At 41.3% G+C, this 26,769-nt stretch overlaps 1 protein-coding gene across 16 annotated transcripts in view; it reads right to left on the bottom strand.

Annotated features, from left to right (window-relative positions):
* The window catches only part of macf1a (microtubule actin crosslinking factor 1a), a 138,896-nt gene that overhangs the window by 6,619 nt on the left and 105,508 nt on the right, over positions 1 to 26,769 (bottom strand). For 9 of the 16 annotated variants that reach the window (XM_029844747.1, XM_029844748.1, XM_029844749.1 and 6 more), the window contains 37 exons: positions 18,604 to 18,765; positions 18,139 to 18,309; positions 17,248 to 17,414; positions 16,866 to 17,025; positions 15,480 to 15,806; positions 15,219 to 15,303; positions 14,734 to 14,960; positions 13,902 to 14,108; positions 13,430 to 13,657; positions 13,056 to 13,274; positions 12,014 to 12,217; positions 11,529 to 11,537; positions 10,703 to 10,928; positions 9,914 to 10,140; positions 9,672 to 9,794; positions 9,369 to 9,470; positions 9,176 to 9,277; positions 8,775 to 8,948; positions 8,493 to 8,648; positions 8,170 to 8,367; positions 7,928 to 8,056; positions 7,282 to 7,464; positions 7,003 to 7,158; positions 6,681 to 6,887; positions 6,364 to 6,483; positions 6,096 to 6,265; positions 5,847 to 6,006; positions 5,295 to 5,489; positions 4,927 to 5,199; positions 3,619 to 3,807; positions 3,401 to 3,512; positions 3,082 to 3,227; positions 2,763 to 2,925; positions 2,506 to 2,660; positions 2,351 to 2,425; positions 1,329 to 1,346; positions 649 to 766 (listed from right to left, as the gene is read on the bottom strand). In XM_029844747.1, the coding sequence (XP_029700607.1) occupies positions 649 to 766; positions 1,329 to 1,346; positions 2,351 to 2,425; positions 2,506 to 2,660; positions 2,763 to 2,925; positions 3,082 to 3,227; positions 3,401 to 3,512; positions 3,619 to 3,807; positions 4,927 to 5,199; positions 5,295 to 5,489; positions 5,847 to 6,006; positions 6,096 to 6,265; positions 6,364 to 6,483; positions 6,681 to 6,887; positions 7,003 to 7,158; positions 7,282 to 7,464; positions 7,928 to 8,056; positions 8,170 to 8,367; positions 8,493 to 8,648; positions 8,775 to 8,948; positions 9,176 to 9,277; positions 9,369 to 9,470; positions 9,672 to 9,794; positions 9,914 to 10,140; positions 10,703 to 10,928; positions 11,529 to 11,537; positions 12,014 to 12,217; positions 13,056 to 13,274; positions 13,430 to 13,657; positions 13,902 to 14,108; positions 14,734 to 14,960; positions 15,219 to 15,303; positions 15,480 to 15,806; positions 16,866 to 17,025; positions 17,248 to 17,414; positions 18,139 to 18,309; positions 18,604 to 18,765 (6,043 nt within the window). The remainder of the gene's footprint in view (positions 1 to 648; positions 767 to 1,328; positions 1,347 to 2,350; positions 2,426 to 2,505; positions 2,661 to 2,762; positions 2,926 to 3,081; positions 3,228 to 3,400; positions 3,513 to 3,618; positions 3,808 to 4,926; positions 5,200 to 5,294; positions 5,490 to 5,846; positions 6,007 to 6,095; positions 6,266 to 6,363; positions 6,484 to 6,680; positions 6,888 to 7,002; positions 7,159 to 7,281; positions 7,465 to 7,927; positions 8,057 to 8,169; positions 8,368 to 8,492; positions 8,649 to 8,774; positions 8,949 to 9,175; positions 9,278 to 9,368; positions 9,471 to 9,671; positions 9,795 to 9,913; positions 10,141 to 10,702; positions 10,929 to 11,528; positions 11,538 to 12,013; positions 12,218 to 13,055; positions 13,275 to 13,429; positions 13,658 to 13,901; positions 14,109 to 14,733; positions 14,961 to 15,218; positions 15,304 to 15,479; positions 15,807 to 16,865; positions 17,026 to 17,247; positions 17,415 to 18,138; positions 18,310 to 18,603; positions 18,766 to 26,769) is intronic. The other 7 variants (XM_029844752.1, XM_029844741.1, XM_029844744.1 and 4 more) reach the window with 4 other exon arrangements.

A 26,769-nucleotide genomic window follows, 5' to 3' on the forward strand; every position in this document is an offset into this window, starting at 1 on the left:
TGTGTGTGAACAAAATAAATCAAGTATTGGGATCAGATGATGAGCTCAGAGGGAAAGAGTATTATAGGAAGGTGGTTTAGAGAAAGAGGAACAAAAACACCAACTTTGGATGCTGCCGCAGTGAGACGATGAGGCAGCATTTTACTGCATCACCTGCTGACAAACAACTTGACAAATGTGAGTCAGCGTGTGGTCATGAACTCCAATCCTGCCGCTCCTGCATACTCAGCTGTGTTCGGGAATGCCACTCACAGTGAGTGGCACCCAGTGTGTATCGGCTCAGACACACACATCAGTGATGCCTGGTGTACTGTCACTACACCAAGTTTAGAAAAGTTGAGTTCCTCTATATGTCTGTATAAGTAAATGATTTCCTTCTACAGTTAACATGATGGAAATTATAGTCAGCAGCCTCAATTATGTTGATATGAACATAAACTGATGACAGTAATCACATTTAAATTTCAATGTAAATTACTTAATTAGAAAAAAAGCATTCAAGGAATGGAAACAAAGAATAAAGAAAAAGAATAATTGTCTATTTGTCCTCTGAGAGAGAGAGCGGTAGATGGATAGATGGTAGATAGATGGATGGATAGATGGATAGATGGATAGATGGATAGATGGATTGATGGATAGATAACTCACCTCTACATGGATCGTTTTTGACAAGAAACTCGTCCAGAGCCATCCACCCTCCTCCGACTCTCACCATCACTGTGCTGCGAAGGATCCTCACAAGGCGCAGCTGCTGCGAGTCACCAAACTACAGGTGGGTTGTTAAAAAAGAGAGTTGAGGATAGACAACAGAGGGATGAGATTAATATTGAAAACTGACAGGAGAAAAACAAGAATCAGTAAAAGGATGATCCAATATGGTAGATTTAATTCCAACAGATGATCTATTTCATGCAACAACAGGAAACTCATGCACCAAATGAAACACAGCTATGAAAGACGTTTTAACATTGAGCAAAGCGGAAGTCCCAGCACAGTTGTTTCTAAATTTCTCCATAAGCAGCTTAATTTCCTTCCCAACATCAACCCTCTGATGACAGCTTCAGTCCTGTCACCGTAGAACTATGTTTCACTTTCAACACCAACAAAACCACAGCGGATCACAGCATCAACACGGAATGGTGAAACCTGCTTACAAGCTGCACACCCACCACGGACGCCGCTTCTTACTCCCAATCAAGAAACAATAGGCAAACTAAAGGTTTCTTGAACTTTTTTACGGTAACATGTAGAAGCAAAAAGTTCAGCTGTCCAGTGGGAATCAAGAAGCAAATTTCACACTTTCCAAAAAACAGTCACAGTCACGTTACCTGGTTTCCAAGGAAGAACTACAAAAATTCCAGCAGAGGGGGAGCACAGGAGCACAAAGAAAAAGAAACAGAGTACGGTTGAAACAAGTACGGTTGACAAGTGTAATTTCCAGTTCATACATCTAAATCTTTCTACAGTAAATTAAGCAGTAACTGTCATTGTCAAAGCATAAAGATGAGGCAGCGGATATGAGTGCCTATGGATACCATGGCAGTGCTGCAACCATCTTGGATGATAACAGCGTGATAGAAAGGACAGTGAAGCAGCAAACAACAACACAGATGACACAGAGAAAAACAGATTACTGATATGTATTAAGTGAAACAGTCAGTGACCATTATGCAGTTGGTTAATGTGATACTGCAGCAGTGGCAGTGATGAGGACAGCAGTTAGTGTCAAACACTGCATGTATGCACACAGATAGCAGGAATCACTACAAAATTCTGTATGTTCCCAACACCTTAAACAACCCCACAGATGTGGAGATCTGCAGTAGAACAATTAAATTTTCTCTGTTCTTCATAAGAATATTATGACATCTCTGATAATGCTCACTGCTACCGCTGCTTATCAAATAAGGCCACAATTAGATGTAATTAACCACTGGTCAATAAAGTAAAGCACAATTATTCTAACTAACTATCTTTTAAAGCTATTAGCATTAATAGTTTTTTACAATCTGTGCACACTTATGCAGCACCCTTAACATGCTTTGATTAATAGTGATGAGGAATTCTCATCTGGGAATGCTGTGACTTTCTCATGTTATTTTAACGTTATCATGACAATGAATCCGTCTGATGTGAGATGGACACGAGACAAATGATGTAGAACTGAGTGACATTAGCTGTGCTTGCTAGAAGAGTGAACACACATGCAATTAATAATCATGGTTTTTGGTAACTCAAAACAAACCCAACACTGCCAATAAATAATAACATAAACAATAATCAACAAGTGTTATCATTATCATTCTCATTTTCTATACTAAAGGTGTACTAAAAGCTGAGCAGAACCTACCCTGTATTTGTTCTCTCCGATCTGCTCCACTTGGAACCTCTTGGCACATTTACACTGGGCCACCTGCCGGGTCACCTGCACAACACAAGCATGCGTCCATTCAGATCCTCGTGTCACAATTTTTTGGGGTGCTTTACTTTCCTTAGACTTCTCACCTCATCTTCAATCTTGTCTGCATCGGTTGTGGGTCTGTAGGCATCTTTGTTGGGGTGCAGTGCAGCAACAAACTCATAGTAGTCAATGTAGCCATCTGCGTCTCTGTCGAAGATATCTGCCACGGCTGTCATTTCCAGTTTACTGGTGGGAAACTCTGCAGGAAAATAACAGGAGTTCCAGAATTTAAAAGAAACCTGTAATATCAACATTATTGGTAATTAAACAATAGAGCAACAGCACATCAGTCAGTGCCTACTTGATGCCAGAATGCCATCAATGAACTCCTGCCGCGTGATCTTTCCATCTTGATCTTTGTCAATGCGTCTGAAGAAGTCCATCACGCGTGACTTCTTGTGATTCATCCAGCGCATATACTTTTTCCGCCACACGTCAAAATCAAAGTTGGCAAACTCTTTGAGCTGAAGAGAGAGTGACAACCTATGAGACCAAGCTATGACAAAAAGTATTGCTAAATATCAATATCAACTGGGAATGTTTAAATTACTGCCCCTGCATCACTTAAAGTGTGCACCTTTACAGAAAACCAATGTATAGGCTTATTCTTTGCATTATACCTCCTCTAGTCTGTCCAGAGCATCATTGAGTTTGCGCTGGCGGTCAAGAGCCAGTAGCCAAACCTGCTGCCACTTGCCACACAGCTGGTTGAGTCGAGGGTTCCCCCCAGACACCTGCATGGCCGCCTGCTGCTGCTGCTGTTTGCCTGCAGAAGACAGACATAAATTCAGTTTCATCACAGATGAGAAAAACACGCACGCACGCACGCGTACACACACACACACACACACACACACATACACACACACACACACACAGCCTTCATGAAGTGTAAAGACAATATTTTCGTTCACTACAACCCAGAAAAAGGTGACTTACGAGCTCCTCTCCTCTCAGCCAGGCTGCTGGAAGCTTCTGCAGGCTTTCTCTTGTAGGTCTTGGTAACTTTGTCAACATCTGGTTGCTTCCTTGTCATTTCCTCTATGAACATCTGTGAAAGTTAGAAAGCATAATGAATACAATAAACACAAGTGATTTTACATTATATACCTGCAATTATGTTGAGTTTCTACGGAAAAAGCAACAAGACAGCCCACCTGGTGTTCTGCGACTAGTGTTTTTAATTCTGGGATGTCCTGAGGAAGAGATTCTGTGTCTCGCTGGATTAATGTAGTCTCAGCCCACTGTAGCCATGACAACAGCTCCTCTAACAGGTTGGCGTTGTTGAGCACCTCGGTTAGAGCTGTTTCCAGCCGTTGCTCGTGCTGTTTGGCCCATGTTAGCACCTGCACAGCCAAAGTGTAAGATACAGATTTCTACTTTTCACTGAATATTCTTTATAAAATAGGTGTCCAGCAGTGATGGAATGTAGCCAAGTATATGTCCATGTAGGTTCTCATGTACTGCATCGAGGTCTAGCAGAGAGTCAGCTGCACTGATGAAAGAAGCTGGAAGATGTTTCACTCTCATCCTAGCGGCTTCTTCAGTTCTGACTAGCACAGTAGGAGTTGAGACCATTTGTGTTCCTACTGGTATAAAGGGCAAAACCCTGTTGTGACCAGACTAGTTAGAAGTGAAGAAGGGTCTTGGATGGGAATGACACATCGTCCATTTTCTTTCAACAGTGCAGCTGAACCTCTGCTAGACCCCAATTAACTAAGTATTTTCCTTTACAATTGCATTACTGTGCATTTTGCTCCATTTCCATTGCAGGAACCTTTAGCATGAATTCAGAATAACCTGCACACATTTTTTTTAACCAAAAAAACCAAGCAAAAAACTTTCAGCAATGCAAAATGACTGAGACAATTGAAGAATAGCTTAATGTAGCTATAAAGAGTTAACTGTAGGGCACAGTCTGACAAGTTTAAAAACCCACTAGCAAGACTATAAGAATCTAAGGGACCACAACTTTTTCAGTGGGTTTGACAGCTGTACTGCTCCTTAATCCCCTTGGAGGTAGAAATGCTATCCACTCAGGTTACATATTAGCAGGAGTTGCTTTTTCCCCTGGTAAATAAATTCCTGGTAATTAAAGTGTTGGGAATGGAGGTGGAAAAGGGGCTGTCATGACGACATTATTTTGATTATTAAGGGTCTAAAAATTGATTGAATTAAGATAATATGTAATAACACAGTTTATACAAGTATAATGTACAGCAATATAATCATATATACAGTTTATACCAGGAAACAAAAAAAAATTGATATTTGATATCAAAATGATAGCTAACAGATAGACCATTAATTAGTAGTGGTCCGCGTTGAAGACAGAATATTTAAATCTTTGTTAGCCCTTCTGATAAAATGTTAAACAATATTAAAAAAAGAACATTTCATAACACATAACACATTTAACATGTAAGGATCTAATGGCTCAATTCTGAGAGCAATTCACTCTTCACCTCCTCAAAGCGTGCTCTGATGATGGTAATCCAGTGTTTGATGGTGGTGATGGAATCAGGGTGACAGACAGCCAGGATAGCCTCTCCCATACCAGCAGCTTTGTTGACATCTGTTCTCTTGGCGTCTACAGTGCCCATAAAGTCGCGATGTGTGTGCAACAGAGCCTGTAAGGTCTCGGCCTCTTCAGGGAGAACACCACGGAAACGGAGGGTCTGTTCAGCCTCAGACAGACACTCTAGGAGCACCTGCACAGCTGTGCGAAACTCCTCTGCCTGGTGTAGATAGAAGATGGGGAGAAGTTGTGTTTAAAAAAAAAAAAGCATTCTGACATTTGGAGAATATTTAACGTTCTACTAGGTTTTCAGACCTGTTTAAGGGCCTGCTGCAGGCGAGTTTGTTTTGTGACTGACAGGGCACAAACTGTATCCCAACGGGTGCTGAGCTCCTGAAGTTGAACTTTCACCCAGGCTGTGTCATCTCGCCCAGTGTCCATTAGCTCTCGAGCTGAGCGTTTTAGAGTCTGAACACTGCTGGTTCTCTTCCCCAGCTCTTTTTGAAAAGACTGTATATGGAGAATAGTAAAAATGAGTAATTCCAAAGCAATGAAGAAATCAACATGCATTAAAAGTCATATACAACTGTAAACTGTAACCTTTGAATTCAGTCTTTAAACTCAATACACTGATATTGGTTTAATTTTTTGGTACCATAGTTAAAGCCATTACTTGAATTTGTTATTATAATTTATGTTATTATCATGATTTAGATGATCAAACAAAAACATGAACACTATCCATCGAACTATTGTAGCATATACATTGAAAACACTTCAAATTTACTGCCTTAAAATGGCAGTACACCTACCACAAGTATAAAATGTAACAATTATTTCTTGTTTGTATCTGTTTAGCAAATTTACCTTGTGTGAGTCCATGAGATTGGACACCAGGTCCAGATCTCCATGGACAGGCTGGTCTTCCGTCAGCTGGGGCTCCACACGGTACAACCAGTCCACCAGGGCCTGCAGAGCCTCTGCAAACTGCCCTGAGAACAGCAGAGCCTCCTCCAGCTTGTGTTGTCTGAACATGGAGGAAAACAAAAAAAAAAGTTCATCATTCTGTTTCATTTTCTCCAATTTGGCATAAACAGTTGGAGAGGGTGTCTTCACCTTTCCACACTCTTCCCACAGACAGTGTCCCACTTGTCTCGAACTTCACCAACCAGGTTATCTAGTTTCTGGGTGTCTGCAGGCAGCTGAGCTTTGTCCCTCATAGCTTTTCCAGACCTCACTGTGGTGTCATAAACAGGCTGTTTGGATCCTAAGGCTTTCTGAAACTCCTGGGGAAATGGGAAAATAAGGAAAAATATGTTGAGCAGGGGACCAAAGAGAAACACTGACTTGTATAGCAGCACAACACAATAACAGGCAAGTGTACCTTGTGTTTGGCCAGCTGGACTTTAATCTTGTCGGGCTCATTCGAGATCTCCAGCTCAGAGTCCAGTCTTTTCTCAGCTTCTTCTAGCCAGTCTGATAGCTTCCTCCAGGCCTCATGGAACTAGAAAGACACAGAGAGGAGCGAAGAGAGAACTCTCTGTTACACAGTTGGCAATATGTATACTTTGAGGTTAAAAGTTAAGCTATGGGTGGTGTACATTGATTTTGATTTATATTTTAAGATATGATCTCTATAATCCCTGTGTCCTTGTATCATCATCATCGGTGAGGCTATGTAGGCCTATTTCAGTTCAGTACCTGTTTGGCACGTTTGCGGGCCTCATCGAGATGTCGGCCACGATCCAGAGACCTCTGGACCAGCTTGTCCCATCGGGCCTGAACACTGAGCAGCAGGTTTTTAATGAGAACCACATCCTGCTTCAGGCTAGAAAAACGGAGCTGAGAGCCTGCCTTCTCCAGAGCCAGGACCTGTTCTCTGTGTGTGTTCACCTCATTCACAAACACCTGAACAGACACAATGCTATTTGTTTCTTTTGTGCTCTACTCAAAAATAAAATCAACAAGGTGTATTTAGAACACAAAACAATCATTACAGACAAAGATTAAGCACACTCAATACCTTGTGCTCATCAATTTGGAAGAGCACTGTGTCCAGTAAAAGGCTTGGAGGTTGGGCCATATTCAGGGTCTGCTCAGCTTGTGTCAACCAATTAATTGTGTCTTGGAGAGAAGACTGGAAACCTGTTGCCAAGGCAATGGCCTCATCCAGCTTTGCCTGTAAAGTATACGTGATACAAGTGACTTAAATGCAAAACAGTCTCCCAGAGGCAGCATTTGCTGTAATCCCCAAATTATATATACGGTAGTAAGAAAAAGAACATGCGTGTCACATTTTTACCCTGCGGTCATCCATTTTGGCATTAAGGCTTCCCCACTTGTTCTGCAGTATGCTCAAGTTTTGCTGGGTCTGGGTAGTACCAGGTCCAGACTCGTCTCCTCCGCGAGCGAGCAGCATAGACTCTCCCTGATCTTGCAGGCGATGATACTGATCTGCTCTCTGAGCCAGTTGGGCCTGAAGCTCCTGCAGACAATGATGATAATCAAAGGTTTGAGTCAGAATGGGCTTCTCTCTGTGAGAACAACCAATATTATGTGGAATCGTCACTCCGTACCAAGTGCCTCTGTGTAAACAATAGCACGAGCGTGATCTAACACATAATTTTGGCTAAACACACAAAACCAAAAAAAAAGTTAGATAAAGTTTCATAAGTAGCCTTAATCCTTTTTTTCTCTCATGGTAGTGAATGGCAGTGAATGTAAACAGTAAAACTGAATATTAAAAGTTTTAGGGCATTTACAACTTCCTTAGGGTCTCCCTGTGGAGGAGATTTTTTTTAACAGCTTGTTAAAAAACAGTATTCAATTTACTGGGACTACTGGCCTTGTGTGAAATTAACAAATTTTCAATAAGTTCCCAATGCTAGTAAACGTAAAATGAAGAAATTGGGTGTGGGTCTGTCTGTATTAATGGGACCATAAACCACCATGTGTTGTTGAAGCTGCTCCCTGGCTGTTTCAGGCAGACCGCCTGTTGGTTTGGCAGCAGACAGCTGACTCTCTGTCCTCCTCAGCCACTGAAGGAACTCCTCCAGTTCACCATGGAAACCTTCAGCCTACACAGAACCACACAGGGTAAGTCTAAAACAGTCAAGCTGCACAAGATGTGAAGTCAACATTATGATTAGAGCTGCTATTAATCCCACTACTGTTGCTGTTTTTATAGTACCTGCTGCAGGGCAGCTTCCAGCTGTTTCTGACGCTCTTGTGTCTTCAGCAGAAGGCTCTGCCAGCTCTGGTTGAGCTGATCCAGTTGGTCCCGGAGGTGACTGGCTTCATCACCAGGAGAGGACTCTAGTAACTCAGCACCAGCACCGTTAACATTCTCCACCGTTGCATGATGGGAGAGTACATCATTACGCAATACCTGAAAGAGTGTCCCAAATGTGAATTCTGCTATTTGATAACAAAATGTGAAAAATATAAAAACAAAAGAATGTCCAAAATTGATCAAAGGGAAATATTAGTTGCTGGTAATGACTGAAAACATACGTGGTGTTTGGCAAGTTCGATTTCGATGGCCTTGGGGTCAGAGCTGACTGGTCGCTGTGTGTCTAGAGTGGTATGTGTGTGGTTTAGCCAGGCCTGCAGTTCAGACAGGGCATGCTGGAACTGACCCAGGGCCAACAGGGCTGCCTCCAACTTGTGCTGTAGTGTCAGAAAGACAAGAATAGTTCAGCTTAAAAACATGAACTATTGGCTGCAGGGACACTTTGCAACCATTCAGTAATTGTGATTAGTAATTTGATTTCAGATGATACTGAAGCTTGGTACCTGTCTGTGGTTGATTTTGTCTCCCAGATTATCCCAGAGATGTCTGAGTTCGGTCAGTGGCTCCTGGATCATGTCTCTGTCCGTCTGATCTGAAACCTTCTTCAACAAGAGCTCTCCTTGATGGCAGAGCTTCTCCATATCAATCTGCTGCTGATAAACCTCAACCTTGTACTGCTGCTCAGGTAAAAAGAGAAGAAGGGTAAAAAACAGAAAGAGAGAAGATATAAATTTTTTATTGCTTAATGAAAAAGTAAATTTATGTTGGTAAAATTTGTTTAAATTATGAATGACCCCCCCCACACACACATACGCACACACACACACACACCTTAACCTACGAACAAATCTGCCACCAACATGCATGACTTCTCCTACAGTGATGAAAAATTAGAGTTGCCAACCTTGAGTTCTTCAATTTGCTGTTTAACAGTTCCAAGGTCCGTTCCCACAGCTGACATGTCACACAGCTTGATCACAGCGTTATCCAGGTAGTCAAACATATTCTAAAATGGAGACATAAAGAAGTAAGTATAAGGAACGACAAGGCATGATGATAAACACCTGATAAATAGACATTAACAGTGAAACACAAACCTGCAGTGCATCCTGATACTGTACCGATGCTGTCATGGCCTCCTCCAGCCTCTCCATTCTCTCCCTCCATGTCCGATTCAGGCCTTCCCAGGCACCATTCATCTGGGAGAAGAGTAATATAATTATGTTAACAAGTACCCGATTTATCATCCTTCACTACTATGACCAAGAAAATATAAATGTGGATCTAATGTGAAGCTCTAACAAGATATAATAAGGAATCTGTAGGGAATTCTGGACAAACTTATGATTACATATCGGAATCACAAAAATAGTTGACACGATTAGATTCTGATATTATACCTCATCAATCGTCTTTTTTACTTCAGGTTTCTCAGTTTCTCCACAGGCAAAAATGAGGTCAGCACCAAGGGTCCTGACAAACTCCAACTCCTCCCTTAGCCCATCTGTCTCTGCCTTAATGGCCTAGTATATAGATTAGATAGCACAGAGAGAAAAAGGAGAAGAAAATGAGAAAAAGCATGTGTTTTGACAGTAGAATACTCAATTGTCAGACTTCACATGCTGTTGCAAATCTCTCATACCTCAGCGGCTTCAATCTGTTGTTTGATGAGGGAAGGGTCTACACCAGGGTCCTCCAGCTCTTTCACAATATCTTGGGAGTCTTTAAGTGTACTCAGTAGTGCCGCCACATCAGCCCAGAACTTGCCGGCCAGGTCCAAGACATCATTCAGTTTACCTTCCCTCTCCTCAGCCCGTTGTCGGATCTCATCCCACAGAGAACGCAAGCGTAGGAGGCGAGAACGGACAGCTGCAGGGGAGACGGGACAGGGTGATGGACTTATTGGATTATTACAGGGCATGCTGGCTATTGCTAATTTATTCTAACGATATATGTTTTTTGTTTGAATGCTGCTATCTACAGTTCTCTCCTGTAAATGGATTTTCATCAGTTTACACCAACTGCAGTATCACTTCTCATTTATATCCTTTAATTTCTACAAAGCATGGCTGGCTGGAGTGTAAAGCAGAAAGTTCAAATAGTTGCAGTAGAATTTAAGATACATTTGCAGTTTTCCACAGATGGCAGCACTGAAAGTCATATTGAGATCTTAAGTGCCATATTTACTAACCCTCTGCAGAGGATTGTAGATCAGGATTCTCCGCATTTGCTTGATTATACCATGACAGATTTTTTTTTAAACTTTTAATCTACAATGTAAATAAATTTACTGAATAAATAGGAAGTATGGCCCAACAGAGGTTAAAAAAGAACACATCCAAAGTCTTACAACAGTGTGTCATGTGTGTCTGTGAGCCATTTGTGATGGTCTGAACTGTCAGTCACTGTCAGTCACACGTCAGGCTCTCACCCTGAGCGGCAGGATCATCATAAGCAGCCCGACCGATGAGCTCCTCCCCGCGGGCACACAGCGCTGAGAAACTTGGCAGCAGCTTGTCCAGCTCCATCCCCTGGGCTCGGTGCTCAGCCAGCTGCTCCCGAATTTTCTCCACTTCTGCTGCCACAGAGGGAGGCTGCCGCAGCCGCTGGACCGCCCCCTCCAAGGTCTCCAGCAGGGGGTCCATCTTGTCATGGAACTGGGGGCGGAATGCAGGAAGTATTATGTGATAGATTAAGACTGAATGTGTTGAGGGGGTTGGGTGTGGGTACTTTGATAGTTGGGTGACATTTTGAAAGTGAGACATTCTGAGGAGGTGAGTGGGTGGTTAGTCATCTGTGGTAAAAATGTTCCAGATTTTTTATTTTATTAGAAATGCATCAGAATCTTGAATAAGAACAGCGAACCAAGGAACATTTCTCAACTATCACACATCTTAGTATTGCACCTACAGCCTGTCACCTAGCCATATTAGCTAAATTTGATTAATCACACGGAGGGAAACTAAGTTTATAGTGAAGAAAAGTTTTAAGTCTTCAGTGGGAAACAGAAATCATGATTACAATAGAACAAAAAAACTCATTAAGCTTCCAGTTTTGCTGCCACTTATGGTTGGCAGACAAATCATTTAGACCTTGTTTTGAGTTTCAACATTTCAATAGCAAAAGTGTTAAAGAAAATCAAGGGCAGACTTTGCTGTCTGCTTAGATGGTTACTCAGTGATTTTCAATTCAGCTTTCATTGATTGATCAAATCAGGTGGTGGGCCTGAGTGCCAGTTGGTCAGTTATTTGTCTTACCTCTAACAGCTGGGTGATTGCAGTGAGCAGTGACCATGGAGAAAATGGTGGGGCAACACACACAGCACATCCACAATGAACAAAGAGCAGGATGTTGGAGGCATTAGGGGTGGACATGAGGAGGAAAGTCAAGTTTTAGAGAGTTAAATTTTGGGTTACATTGGGGAGGAGAAACAAGATGGTGGCAGGTTTAGGGTGGAGCAAGGAGGACAGAGTGAAGTGAAACAAGAGTTGGTATAAAGGGGAGCGGAGAGTGAAAAAAACAACACAGTAAGTTAAATCATACACATGCAAACAGTGCAGACAGGCAATATCAACCCTGGTGATTTAATGATGTCTTATGAGATGAATTGCAACATTCACAATGCAATTAAGTTTTAACATTGTAGGTTATCTGTTAGCTCTTGGTAAGAATATATTCACACATGTCAAATACATTAATAAATAATGATTAAAATATATGATATTGAAATGTCTCCTTTTACCTGAGTAGACTGTGATACTGCCTCATCTAGAGCTGCTGCCCGAGCTTTGACCCCTTCTTTGATGACCCAGTAACGTTTCTCAGCCTCGGTGTAGCGTTGAGTTACCGTTTCTCTCTCCTGGACGCTGAGCTCTGCCAGCTGGGGCCCAATCTTTAATATCTTGTCGATATGGGGTTTGTGCTCTGCAATGGACTCCCTAAGCAGCTATACAGCCAATAATAAGACAGATGGCAATAAAGTCCAGTGTTTTGAACAGTATTGATACTTTAAAATATTGGTGCTGAATTATAGATTTTAGTATGACATTTAGTATATTGATTAATCAAACCTATTACTAATTTGCTATTTAAGAGGATTCAAATAGGTCAAGGACACAAATACATACAAATGTGTGTGCTTAGCTTGACAGGAAATTATATAAAATAATTGAAGCAGCTCCTTCAGCAGCAGACTGTTACACCCACGATGTAAAAAGGAACGATACCGCAGGTCATTCATCCCAACTGCAGTCAGATTGTACAACATTCACAACTCTTAATGTAGCACCAATAACCCAGGGTTTGGCATATTTTTCTCCGTACTACATAATCATTCTACCTCCGGAATGTCTTGTTTGCACCTTCATTTTTCTTCATATCGTCTGACATTCCTTTTCTGTATATAATTTTTAATTTTAATTTCTGTATATAATATATATAATGTACATAACATAAGAGTATTTTTCTTTTTTCTTTTAGTACTATACTGTACTGTACAACACGTGCTACCTCTGTAACATGTGAATTTCCCCAATGTGGGATCAAAAAAATTTATCTTATCTTAAATGATGTTTGTAACCGCTTTAAAAATACATAGTTAATGTATGGTAATAGAAAACTGCTTCATTAAGAAATCTAAATAGTAAATTACGTAAATAATAATAAAAATATAATTGCATTTTGAGTGCTCAGGATAATGAAAACACCAGTGAGAACATATTAATCATAACTGATCCTAAACAATGGAGATGACTGAATGTTCTTTTAATTAAAAAAACACACACCCTCATTTGATCCTGTTGCAGTCGGAGTGCGTCAGTGTCGATGGCTGCTGGCGGCAGCTGAGTGATGAGGGTTTCGGTCTCGCCCAACCACGGCTCCAGTTCCTCATAAGTCTCCCAGAAGCGAGCCACCAACACCTGGGCCTGCTCCAACGCTGAGAATCGCTCACTGTGCTTCTGGCTAACTGCATCATAACGAGTGCTGAGCGAATTTGTCTTTATCTGAGGAAGAGTATCAATTATAATCAATGGTATGTCCTCAGGATGAATTTCGAGAGATAAATTGACTGTTGCTTATTGTGTTCTTCAGGACCCAGTCACTGTGCATCGTTACCACTAACCAAACATTCTTAGCTTTTCTTAGCAGAAACACTCACAATGAGAGCATCTTTCTGGGTATCGCTGCAGGTTTCCAGGATGTCATCTCTGGTAGCTAGAAGCTGATCCACTGTGTCTTTGTGTCTGATGATGTCAATGTTGAAGGCTCTTTGGACTTGCAACTGAGCCACGGTCACATCAGGCTCCAGACTAAGAGGCCCAAGAGATGTCAGTTTCCGTTCTGTTTCTGCTGCCCAGGCCAGCTCGGCGTCGACAGCTTCCTCGTACTGAAACCAAACAAAATGAGAGTTCAACCAGCTCAAGGGCTCACAGTTAATACTGTAGCCTCATCACACGTGTTTGCTTATGCATGGATAAAGATTTATGAGCATGACTACATATCTGAGCATTCTGTGTGGAACTACATGTATTTCTATGTGAGCGTTCCAGTCATTTAGAAGTCAAAGAAACAATATCAAACTTGAACAAACAAACATTGAACAAACATTCAGTTCAAAATGTTTGCAGTACCTGTTGTGACCTTTGTATGGCAGCTTGTACCAGCTGCACACGCTGAGTGATGGTATCATCAGCTTGGCGGTAGCGTTGGTTGACATCTGCGACCAGACGATCTAGTCCCTCGCGGGCTCGCCAGGGCACCAAATCTAGCAGAGCATTGCTAACCTCATTCACTGTGTCTAACACCAGGCGCTTCTCCGCAGACACTTTCTTCAGCTCCTTCATCAAGAAATGAGAAACATTAGTTACACAAACCAAATTCCTGACATACCGTAAATTCCGTGCTATAAGACGTTACTTTTTCCCACGCTTTGACCCCTGCGGTTTATAGAGCAATGCAGCTTATTTATTGATTTCGATGACTTCCTCAATCATCCCCCCATAATCACTAAGGTTTTCTGAATATGAATGGATATTTACGGCTGAGCCGTTAAAGGCTAAGTTAAAGGCTAACAATCAACAGCTTGGTATTTGTTTAACCGCCGTGTTACCGTAATGTCATTTTACAGCTGTGTTACTGCCGTGTTTAGAGATCAAATATTTAAAATAATTTTTCCATATAATTGTGCCATAAAGATCTCATGTTTCAAAGTGGCCACCTGCAGCTTATTGTCAGGCGCAGCTTATTTGTGTATTTGTTCTTAAATTGAATAATATTTGGGTGGTGCAGTTTATTACTGTGGTATACTCTGATGCGCTCTATAGTGCAGAATCGATGCTATATACAAATCTGCTCCAATATGCTACCTGTGTCATAAACTAAAAAAACAATTACTGTACATTAGATCCATATTTTGGGTTTTTTTGTGTATTTTAAACAATATTTTCCTCCATGTTCATTTACCTTTTGTCTTTCTTGGTATGCAGGTGTGGCATCGGGTTCCACACTGTTAAGTTCAGCCTCTACACTGTCCAGCCACTGGTTGAGATCTTCGTGAGCACTGGCAAATCGCGAGGCCAGTTGTAGCGCCTGCTCCAGGATCCGCAGAGCCTTGCTGCTTCCAGCAGTCATCTCAGCATAGCGAGACTTTATGCTGTCCAGCTTCTCCTGGATCAAAAGGACTTCCTCACCTTAGGAGGATAAATGAATGAAACATTTCCCGATCAAACCGCAGATCCACATGTGAGACATAAACTTAAACTAATTCTTGCATTGTTACTTTTCATTTGAGTGTTTTTGGATTTGTGAAAACATCCACTAACATTTTTCCAGTGAGATTTTGTTTCAATCTATACTAAAATACATTTTATAAGATGTTTCTCTCCATTTTATTTTTTAATTTAAAAATGACTAAATAACCTGCAACATGAATTGAAGGAGTATGTTACCTGTGGTCTGTTTAAGCAAGGCTTGTCCATTCTTTATGGCTTGGTCCACTGTCTTCTTCCTGCCAAGTATCTCCTCATTCAGGGCCTGACGTTGAAATAAAAACCAAACTATAAATTAGGTTCACTGTCAGATACAAATCAAACGAACAAACAAACCAAAAAAAGAAATCTACACAAAGTAGAGAAGGAATGTACTCCTTTATGTTCTGAATGGATGAAGTAACAAGTGAGAAAATCTAATAGGCATAACCATGATCATACCAGAGTGTGTTGGTGCTGTTCGGCCAGCAGCTGAGGCTGGTAGCTCTGGACCGAGACCTCAGCCAGCCTCTGAGCCACCTCCGCCAGCCAGTTCAGCACCTCTACTTCATCCTCCCCAAACAGTTGAGCATTAGCCAGCGCCTGCTCCAGCAGGACATCGCGCCTCTCACACCAAGCCACAAGGTCTGAGTGCCCCAACCTCACAGCATCCACCCGCTCACTCAGCCAATCACAATCTACTGCACAGCTGAGAGGGATGAGCAACTGCTTGAGGGACTCCAGGTGGCTGACCTCAGCTTCACGTGAAGACACTTCAGCTTGCACTGCCTGGGAAGTGTGTGTGTGTGTGTGTGTGTGTGTGTGTGTGTACAGGTGTATGTGTGAATGCATGTATGGTTTAGGGGAGGGTGAAGAGAGGTGAGACAAGGACAGTCACAAAAAAAAAGGAAGGTGGGAAAAAAATAATATGAGCACATGCAAATGACAAATTATAGATCAACAGAAAATACTAAAGTGGAAAATGGAAACAATGACTGTAAATAAAAAAGAACAAAAGAGAACAGAATGAACTAAAAACAAATATATGTATAGAATGACTCAATAAATTTGGTGTTATTTATGTTGTGTTGTTACATAGCTATTTCCAGGATATTTCAATAACATAGATTTAGAAGGCTATTTGAAAAAGCCTTTTATCTTATTTTACTGCACAGAAGAAACCAAGAGGTTTTACAACATAAACCAAAGAAAGAGAATGAACAACCTAATAAACCTCTATTTGATTTGTACGATATGGAAGATTTGTAATACTGGATTTATGCCACCTACTGTATATGCAGTTTACCAGAAAGTGTTTCTAACTTAAACTGTATTTCTATCATGTGGATCAGACCAGTCTGGGACAGTGGACAATCACTTCTATTTAACTCCAAATCACTGACGCTGTGGCATGCAAAAGTTTGGGCTCCCTTGCTCACAAATGTCTGTTTCTGTGAACAGATACAGAAATAGGAGCTCAAATTATCTCTAAAAGGCACACACGACCAACTCCATGAAATAAAATATGTTATTCATTTAAATCTTTTACTTACAACAACAGTAGGAAAAGGCCCTGCAGCAAAAGTTCAGGCACCCTGCACAGTTATTAGCTGACAGCACCTCCTTTGGCAGGTATTGCAGCTTGTAAACACTTTTTGCAACCACACCAGAGTCTCATTCACATTAACAAACGTTTTCAGGCTACTGTAGGCAGTGTTGTCAGGTTCTGTTGGTTTTTTAGGATTTCTTTTTACTTCTGAAGTGAACTACGTATTTCCAGGTTGTGTTTTAGCGTGTAAGTTGCAAGAGAATCTTTTTAGGGTAGGATCTTGACGGTCTAAACTCTACCTTGTGCTTAGCGATCTGTTGTGTGATCTTGGCTGTCTGGGTTCCCATAGGCTCAGCTGAGCTCAAGCGTCTCTCAGTGGTGCTCAACCATTCTCCCAGTGGTTCCAGAGACTCGTGAAATTGAAGAGCCAAAACCTGCAGTTCCTCCAACTTCCTCTGCCTTGGAGACAAAAGGGAGCGGTGCAGTTACAACATGGACACCGAGAAATTATGGACAGGTGGAGGACAGAGGCAGACTTTTGATGGATGCATTTCTTTTGAGTTATGTTTCTAATGACTTTAAAGTTTATTTCAGTCTACTGGCTTTCCTTTTTATTTAAAAAACATAAATTAAAATATTCTTTTCTCACTCAAAGGCCATCTGTGTACTGTGGAGAATTACCTGGTACCAGCTTTGTCAAGTAAGTCGGCCCATCTCTCTCCCAGTTTATGGAGTTGGGTCTCAATCTTCTCTTTGTCTACTGGGTCAGCTGTGGCTGCAATTCTCTCCCCTTCAGCATGGATCATCTCCACAGTTGGCCGTCGGTCATCTAACAGCCTCTGGAGTAGCTGTCGATGGAGAGAAATAAATGATAATTGATGTAAAAACACATTCATTTTGGTTTGCTTACACACAAAATGTTTTTTTGATTGGTTGATTGTGAAGAGGTTTTAGCTAATATTGCAGTTATTTATGAAATGTTTCTTTTAAACTAAAAGGTTGTTTTTCCAATCAGCTTCATTTAACATTTGTCAATGTCATCGCAGAACTCTGGGGAAAGGTCCAGAGCCACCATCTGTTTTTAAATCAATAACTGCCCTGCGTGAATCCATTTCCTGCTTATGTATCATTCTCACTTACTCTCATTCTTTAAACTATCAGCTCATTTCAGACACAACTCTATAGTTTCCTCTCTTGTTCATTATCAAACACTGACAACTCTCACAAACACTTGTGATTGATCAATTACTGAAGCTGCAGCACCCTTATCAGCACAAACACAGGAACTATGTGCTGATAAACGGGCAACAGCAAGTGTGTCCTTGAAAACAATGCACACGAACCATGCCTGTGTGGATGTGTGTTTTGACTGGCACAGCTTCAACTGGGATGGCTGGCTGCCAGGAAAATTAACCGCTGATAATGTATGTGTGCCTAAGGTTATGTGTGTGTTGGGGGTTGAGGGGGGGTTGGCCATGTGAGGAGGGGAATCTGGAAACCTGACAGTAAATGTGTCTCTGCTGAAGAACTGCGAGTTTCTTCCTTATGTGTGAATGATCCTCTTCCTTGTACCTTTTGTTCTTGGATCTGGGCTTTGACAACACGATATTCAGCAGATGGGGGCTTCTGATTGGCAACTAGCTCCTCCGTGTCCCTCAGCCAGCTTAACAAAGGTTCAAGAGCGTCCTGGAATTTTCCACAATGCAACAAGGCCTCCTGCAGCTGGGCGATGCGCTCCGCAACCTGAAGAAGGAGGAGACACCATTAAATAAAAACAGATACAGGTCTATGTAGTTATCACCATTATTTACTAGATGTACAACAATACTTGAGGAATACAGCATTATCAGTACTTATATTTTTGACTTAACATACAGACTCAAATATTTGATCTAATTAAAATCCAACACCTCTTTCTTTAATTCAAATTGCGGTGCAGTACTGTGAGCAGCCAACTCTCATTTTATAAACCATAACCAATAAAATAATTTCACATTTGGAAGACACCGAGGGATAAGCTTCAGAAGTTCTTGTTACCCGTTTGTTAAGTGAGTTCCATTGGAGGTTAGTGGTTTCCAGGTCATGCTCCAGGCCCTGGGTGTCGGTGTGCTTGGCAGCGCTTTGAATCAGACCTTGACCTACTGCATTGACATGCTGTAACTTTGGCTGGATGCTGTCCACCGGCTCTCTCTCCACTGCCTGAAGGGAACAAAAGGCACATTCTGTATTTATTTCCACATAACCAAGTGACTATCTAGCAATCTATTTATAAAATATTAAATGCAACAATTGAATTCCTGTTATGGCCACTGATGTTGATGGCTTACATGTTCAGTATAAGAGTAAAATACATTTGGTGCATATAACAATGACTTCATTTAGGAGACTGGAGACAGGGTTGTACACATAGCAGTGGGGAGAAGAAAGACAGGAAGGAACCAAAGAAGTGACTGTGTAGAGGCTAAAATAGGGGAGGGGCAGAGGCGGATTATAGGGATAGACGAGCAAGGGGCTGGCTAGAAAAGGCTGACTCAACACACACATTATAGTGAAATGCTGGAGCCATCTTGTGATGACAATAGAAGCAGCCACCCGACACTAAACACAACCAGACCTGTCTCCCATGGCTAAAACGAGTCGGAAAAACAGCCACATGTAGCTCGTCATAGTGAATCTGAGCCACACATACATTCAAATCCAAGGTTTCATTGTAGAACCAAGCAGGGCCCAAACTTTTAAGTAATGTTGATTTACGTTAAAGGTTTTGACAATTAATATCCAAACATTTATTATTTATTATCAATTAGGTCATTGATTATTCAGGGATTGAAGCCACTGCTGCAACTCTCTGTTCTTTAAACTGATGTATAAAGCATCTGGTTTTCTGTACTGTAACACAGTTAGGGAGATGACAAAACTATGGCTCATATAAGGACTGAAAAAATATACATTTTAATACCTATAAACCATCCAGATATGCCAATGAAATCATCATAGCTACAAAACCTGCAGATGCTAATGGTACTGCATTGATTCTCAGACCACTGTTCATCACCACTAATGAAATCTTATTTTATTGTTTGGTTCCACTGTCAGGAAAAAGACTTGAGCACATAAATGTCTGTGTGGTAATGCGGATGGCCTGTTTTCATGAAAACATCTGACAAGTGTTGACATTCTAGATTGGCTAGCAGAGAAAGAATTAATCCGTGTGGTTTGTTGGTTTATACTGCTGGGACAGCCAAACCCCAATAATCTCATTCTCTCACACAAACACACATGAACATATACACACACCGTAGGGAGACCAATAAGCTGGTGTGAAAAAGAGGGGTGCTGTTAAAATGACGGAAAATGTAGGTTTTGAGTTTCTTCAAAATACCACAAAGGCCTGGAAGAACTCAAACATACTACACATGTCCAACTTTATCTAAAAAAAAAATAAAAAAAATAAGCATCTGGCTAACTAATGGTTATTTCCATGTTATTGTGATGCCATGTGAAGGCAGTCACCACACAGTTAAGCAAGTATTCCCCTATCACAGAGAAACAAAAGCTAAGCTGAAACTGAAATATTCATTTCCTTTCCCAAGGTTACAGTGTTTTCATTTCCGGTTTTCATTAGCTTTGATGCAATAAGAAACATATTGTATCGATGGTTAATGAGCCAAGTAAATAGCTTTCATGTACATACAAATGGATCAAGTGTGGATGCAGGATTGTTTTTATTTACAAAGCAAAGCAGAGCTATATGTTCACATCTTTAGTGCTTCATCACGTAAATGCTTATTATGTTTCCACTAGATAAATTCTCCTCCATTATACATGAAGTAATGAACCCAGACAGCAAACCAGGCCTGCATGATGTATACTGTTCAAAAGGCTTCAAGATGAAATGATTTCAGTTGGGCTCACAAACTGAAAATTAGTGAAACGTATGTGTGTGCATTCCTGCCCACTTTGAAGGCAGTTGTGTTGTGGTGATCAGCGTCATACCAGCGTGGAACAGGAAGTCTGTCAGCCAGAACAATGAGTGTATCCATGACCTGTTCCACCCCACGCTTCATCCTGGTTGTGTGTGTGTGTATCCATTAAGGAATAACAGAGAAAGTACTTTTACTCAAACATGATACAGGTTGTGTTTTTATTCCCGTAACAGTAAAGTCTCTTTCCTCATCCTCTAATTCTTCGATCAATATCTTTGTGGTTTCTCCTTCTTTTTCCCTTTTCTTCCCTCGGCAACACACTGTTGAACTTCACTGCATTAAACCAGAAGACTGGAAATGTCCCACATACTTGTCATTCCTCCTTTCCTCAGCAAGCACGCAATAACACACGCAAGCACCCTTAACTTTGCTGAGTGAACTTCATCACCACTGTGCTTGTCATCCCTCCTACTCCTGAATCCTCATCTTTTTCCTTCTAACTCCCACTACCAGAAGCTCAAGTCATTTATACCTGATCAAGGCTAACTTTTTTGTGTGTTTCTGATGGGGCTCTTTTCATAGTGTATTCTCATTTTCTTTTTAACCCTTCTGCCTGTGTCACTCACCCTCTTCCTGCATTTAATCAGTCATCCTTTCTCACCTCATCGCAGACCTCTTAATGCATTAAATAATAGGAAAAGGAAATAAAAGGCAAATATCCATATCCAAATGCAGAAAAAATACAAGGTGCTTCAATCAAAAGTCCAACAAATGTCTACATTCAAAAAATACAGGTTCCAACTGGAGAAAATCATATATATCTTTTGGTACCAGTTGCTTTTTACTCTCATCACTAGTCATTCTCGCCTGCAACAAATACAGCTGGTGTTTGCTGAGTTTTTTTTTTATTTTTTAGTTCTAAAACCATTTTAAATTCAGATTTGATGCACCAGCCTGAAGCATGCGAGGCAGCACGCATCAGTTCTTACTATTTAGGCAAAAGGCTGGAAACAAAAATCCTCAGCGAACACCAGCCATGATTAGAGCTAAAGTTACTCAAATGGCTGTAGTGAAACAGTTACCTATAGCATTTAATGTAAAAACACTTCATAATGATATGTAGCAGAGTAAGATTTAATGAATAATACATTTACTTGATTCAATCCATTGCTATTTATGATTCAGTTTACTGCTATTGTTTACTGCGCTGCCTCTACTGCATCTATTTTACTGTTTTTTTCTTTATGGTACTTTTACAGAATCTTGGAATGACTTATGCCAGAGGAGCTTGTTTCCATCCCAATTTGTTGAAGTAGCCCACGATTGTGAAATTACATACAAACCTTTCTGTTATCTATATTATTCAAGGCAATCTGATTGAGAGAGAGCTAGAGAGTAAGAGTAGATACAGGATCATCTATTAAAAAAATAAACATGTATCTATCTTTTTGCATTTTCAGAGCGTCTACGTTCAAATCCAATGTGAGACCAGTGTGTTGTTGCGGTTGCTTTCAAGCATTTGTCTGAACCATGTACGCCTCCCACTTCTATTCAGTCTGTTCTACATTTACCCGAGGTACTTGCTGGGTACAAGAATTATCACATCAATAAAGCCAAAATGCGCCAGACAGACCTGATTCAGCTGGTTCTTTGCCTCGTTTTTTGTCTTTCAGTACATCATTTACGTGTTTTTGACATTTAAAACAAACAAAAATTATTTGGAACAGAACTGCAACATATATCCACATTTTAGAAACGATTTTAATCAAATGGTTTTATGGGTAGCAAATTTCTCTTAAATTAGTAAACACTTAAGATGAAAAGGACTCCAGTTTACAATGAGCTAGTCTTGCAACATTCTTATCCAATATCTCAGTTTATATTCCCTAAACAACTTGGCAGATGCAGCTCCACTCCAAGCGCCACAGTATTTACCTCTCATTTGCTCATCTCAACACCAAGCCAATTCATGCATGGTGGATGTGATGGCTCAGTGATGTTTAAACGGGATCAAGAGATGCTTTAATTGCTCAGTATGTGCAATGAAGTATTGATAAAAACTGAATAGTTTATCTGCCAGTCAGAATCACTCAGAGTTTATGTAGCCTCAAAGTATTTCTAATCATTAACAACTGACCTTGGTTTTTATTTTTTTAAATAAGTTCTTGAACTGCCTGAATTCTAAAAGATTAACTGAACATTACCGTTTTCTAATCATTTCTGCGTGTTTTAAATAGTAAAGATGTCCTCCCCTTTAATTTAGCCTGATGACCTTGCAGATTATCTGCACAACACACCAGGTAAATATAATCCTCTAAGTGAGAACAGAGTTTAAGTGGAATCTTATGACATTAAACTGAAGTCAGAAAGGCTGCGAGAAAGACTGAACAGAGACTTAGGCTGATAATATACTGTATATAGACAAAACAAAATCTATGACACACTCACGCACAGATAAATGTTAGACCAGAAAATTGTGCTTCTGCCAAAGTAAGGCAAAGTGTGAAGGTAAGTTATGACAAAAAAGTGAAAGATTCAGTCTATTTACATAGACTGCTTCCTCTGTATTGAACAAGACTTCATCAACATAAACATATGGGATAAGCACTTGAAATAAATGCTGTAAACCCTGCATCTAAGATCAGCAATACAGGCAGACAGCAAGCAGTTCACAAATGCTTCAAAACATGTGATCAACATCTGCGTGCATTAGAAATTAGCCCTGACCCCGACTGGTATCCACACAACCGGCTCATACACACCAAACAAACCCAAGTGCTGTGTCCCTTAAGTCGCTTGCAAGCACTAAATTGTAATCATTTAAAATGATGTGACTCAAATGCTACTAGCTAATTACAGCTTTGACACCATTTAATTCCCAGTACACTCTTTCCACGCTCAGCTTCATGACCTAGTTGTTTTTCTACACTGTGCCTCTTTTGTCCACATTCAAAGCTAAAACCAGATTTTTGCTTAGCATTTACTGTCCATCTACCACTCCCCTCTTATTAGGTTAAAACCAATGAACCAGGACCTCTGCAGTGTAATTGAATTTCTCTCCACTGGGAAATGTGTTTATTTACAAGGCATGCTATTGTTATATCACTCCCAAATTTTACACTATTGTTTCTGCTTAGTCTGAATACATAAATATTAAAGTGCTCAGCGAAATGTAATCCAGATGCAAGTCATTTTTATGTCTTTTTTCCATATTGAGAATATGTCATTATTAAATTGAACATACCTCACTTTGTTGTCATATAGCAAGTGCAGAAAGTTGAAAAAAGTGCAATCATAGCAACAACTTTGTTTTCTTTGGAAAACAAAAATTGGATGCATCATTCGATAAAAAAAATAAATGAAAGCATACCTTGGCTTCTTGATCAATGCTGGAACTTGGCAATATAGTTGCTGAGTCAGTCTCAGTGTTAGAGCTTCTTTCTGATTCTAAATTGAGGTCTTTAGAACAAGGCTTTTCCCCTGACTGGAGCAAATCTTCCCGAGGCCTACATGACAGTGTGTAGCCTGTTTCTGTATGTGCAAAAAGATTCTGTAGTATGCCAGGCTCAAGGTGATCCCAATGTTGGTCTGTGGACACGAGTGGAGAAAAATCCACAAAAGACCCATCAGATTCCCAGTCACTGTCACCTGTCATAGAGCCCAAGACAAACTCCACCCCATCCACTCCTGACTGGGTTCCCTCAGAGCAGGAGTCTAAGTCCAGATCTGGGGTGTCCTCACAGGCAGAGAAAACTTCTGAGGAGCAAGGCTGGGGTCGTTCAGGCGCTGCCATGTAAACAAAGCTGTCAGGGGAAAGTATGGCTCTGTCTTCCTCTGTGTCTGGGCCGCAGGAAGGTTTGGAGATGAGACTTGGAAGAATTAAATCTTCAAGCGGAGATGGGGGGCAGTCATGGGGGCACTGAGGCAATGCAGACACAGCCAGGTAAACAAAACTATCTGATATCACAATGGCTTCGGAATTCTTGGTATTCAACCCAGTACTGCAAGACTCTGATATTGATGGTGGGGGAAATGAAAATGGATTTGATGCAGAGTTTGGCTGTTGAAGGTGTACAGGTGGAACAGAGTCGGATTTAGGGGTGCTAGTTGTCAATTCTGCTATAGTTTCCAGAGCTGGATCTCCAAGATCATTCAAAAGAACATTAAATCTGTCTAAAGCAACATCTGGTCCCTTTATGTTTGAAGTTACTTCCATGTTGTGTTTGTCAATACAGATATCGTCTTCAATTGAAATCTGATTGTCAGTGTGCTGTCTGTATTCACTGTTGATTTCCCTTTCAACCATTTGCAGAGGATTAAGAGAGTGATTCACCACAAGTCCCTGACAGCTGTACAAACTTGATTCAGAGTGTTCATACACATCCCACTCTGTGTCTAACTCCTCGTGTTCTTCCATATCCTTCTCAGTCTCTTCCTCAGTCTTCTCATGGTAATGATTTAAAGTGTTCTGAGAGTGACAGCTGGCTTTCTCTTCCCAGTATTTCCCATAAAACTCAGATGATGCTCCGCTGTCTGGGTCTGTTTCAGTCTGTGCATGTCTCCCCTGTTCATAGTCTGTAATATCCATTCCATCGGGTTTGGACACATGGGCACCACTAGAATCAGAATCAAATTGTTGACCAAGAGCAGAGTCTGTTGGGTAACTTATCTCTTCTTCTTCCAGCATTGCTTTGTCTTCAATATAGTCAACACTGCATTCTTTATCAATGACACCATGCTCCTTTTCACAGTCTTTAGCTCGCATCACGTCAAAGTTTGAAACGCTTTCTTTGTGTATTGACTGGATTATTTCTACATCGCCTACACATTTCTCCAAGTCCACTGCACCACTATCAGGCTCTGCAGAATAAACTGGATCTAGAGGACAAGCTTCATATTCAATCCCAGGAGTCTCTTTTTCATCGTCTGTCTCATCTTCCTCTTCCTGTAAACAAGGAAGTGGATGGGGCTCAAAATTCTCCGGATCTACACTCATCTCCACTGCCTCCTCTCCTTCATCCTCTTGACACTGCCTCTCCAGCGCAAGGAAAAGATCATCTGACTCAGACCCTGAGCTTGGACAGGGTGAAACACTGGGTGCTCCAGGGCTCCCAAATCCTGTAGGTGGAGTCAGCAGTGGCCAATGACAGGGAGAGTCCATTAACCCCCATTTTTCGGATTCTAGTGTTTCCCTTTCCCAGGTATTGTCTTTTGCCTCTCTGTTCTCTAATTTAAGAACTGCCTCCCATTCTCTTTCCTCTCTCTGAGCCCTTTCCTCTGCTTTTTTTTTTAGTTTCTGACACACCGCCTCTTCCTCCTCCATCATTTTCCTGCACAGTTCTTGCTCTTGTTGCTCAAACTCTTCAAGTATCCTGCGTTCATCCTCCTCAAATTTAAGCTCGGAGGCTGTGCGTTGTCTGAGCTCCCTGCTTTGAGCACCCCAACTAAACAACCCCTCATCAATCCCTTCCTGACTGATGCAAGGTGAGAGAGGCAGGCCTCCATGTAATAAACCACCCTCTTCCTGAAGGAATGGAGATGGAGGATCCAGTAGATAAAGTGACTCTTCATCCATGTTGCTGTCCTCACCCAATAGAGGAGGCAAAGGAGGAAGTAAAGGAAAATTGTGTTTCAGGCTGACTTGAGTTCGTTTGCTTGTTGTTAAACTACGGGGCCATGTGCGAGCCTTAGTAGGTGGGCAGAACACTGGCTTTGGTGGAATGAGTGGAGCATTGTCTTCCTGGTCCAGATCCAAAAGAGGAGAGTCCCTCTCTGAGTCTGAGGCCTTTACTAACTCAGTAGTTGCCTCCAAAGCCTGCCTAATTCCAGCTTTGGAAGAGCTAATAGTCCGTCTATGGCCCTGTTGGTGTTTTATCACTGCATCTCTGGGCATATTAGGGCTTTGATGGGATGTATTACTTGAAGGCTTGGGTGCCTCAGGCCGAACAAATGTGGGTAACTGCTCTTTGGTGGGTGATGGAACCACAGAAGTCTGCCTGTGTTGCTTGTAATCCTCACGATGGACCAGTTTTTGCTTGGTAGGTGGGTATTGAAGGGGTTGCACAGAGCTTACTGTGGGTGTTAAAGATGGTGAGGAAGACAGGGTGGGAGCAGATGATAGAGAGCAAGTGGTATAAGGTGCAAGTGTGGAGGGTAATAAGGAGGTAGGGGTGTTTGGCTGAAGGTGAAAAGTATTGGGCTGTAAAGAAGAGGGGGAAGGAACCCCTGAGCCTGAAAAACGGTTTTCTGCTCCCTCTGTAGCTGAGACCTCAAGTCT

This window comes from Takifugu rubripes, chromosome 12 (assembly GCF_901000725.2).
Source record: "Takifugu rubripes chromosome 12, fTakRub1.2, whole genome shotgun sequence".
NCBI lineage: Eukaryota > Metazoa > Chordata > Actinopteri > Tetraodontiformes > Tetraodontidae > Takifugu > Takifugu rubripes.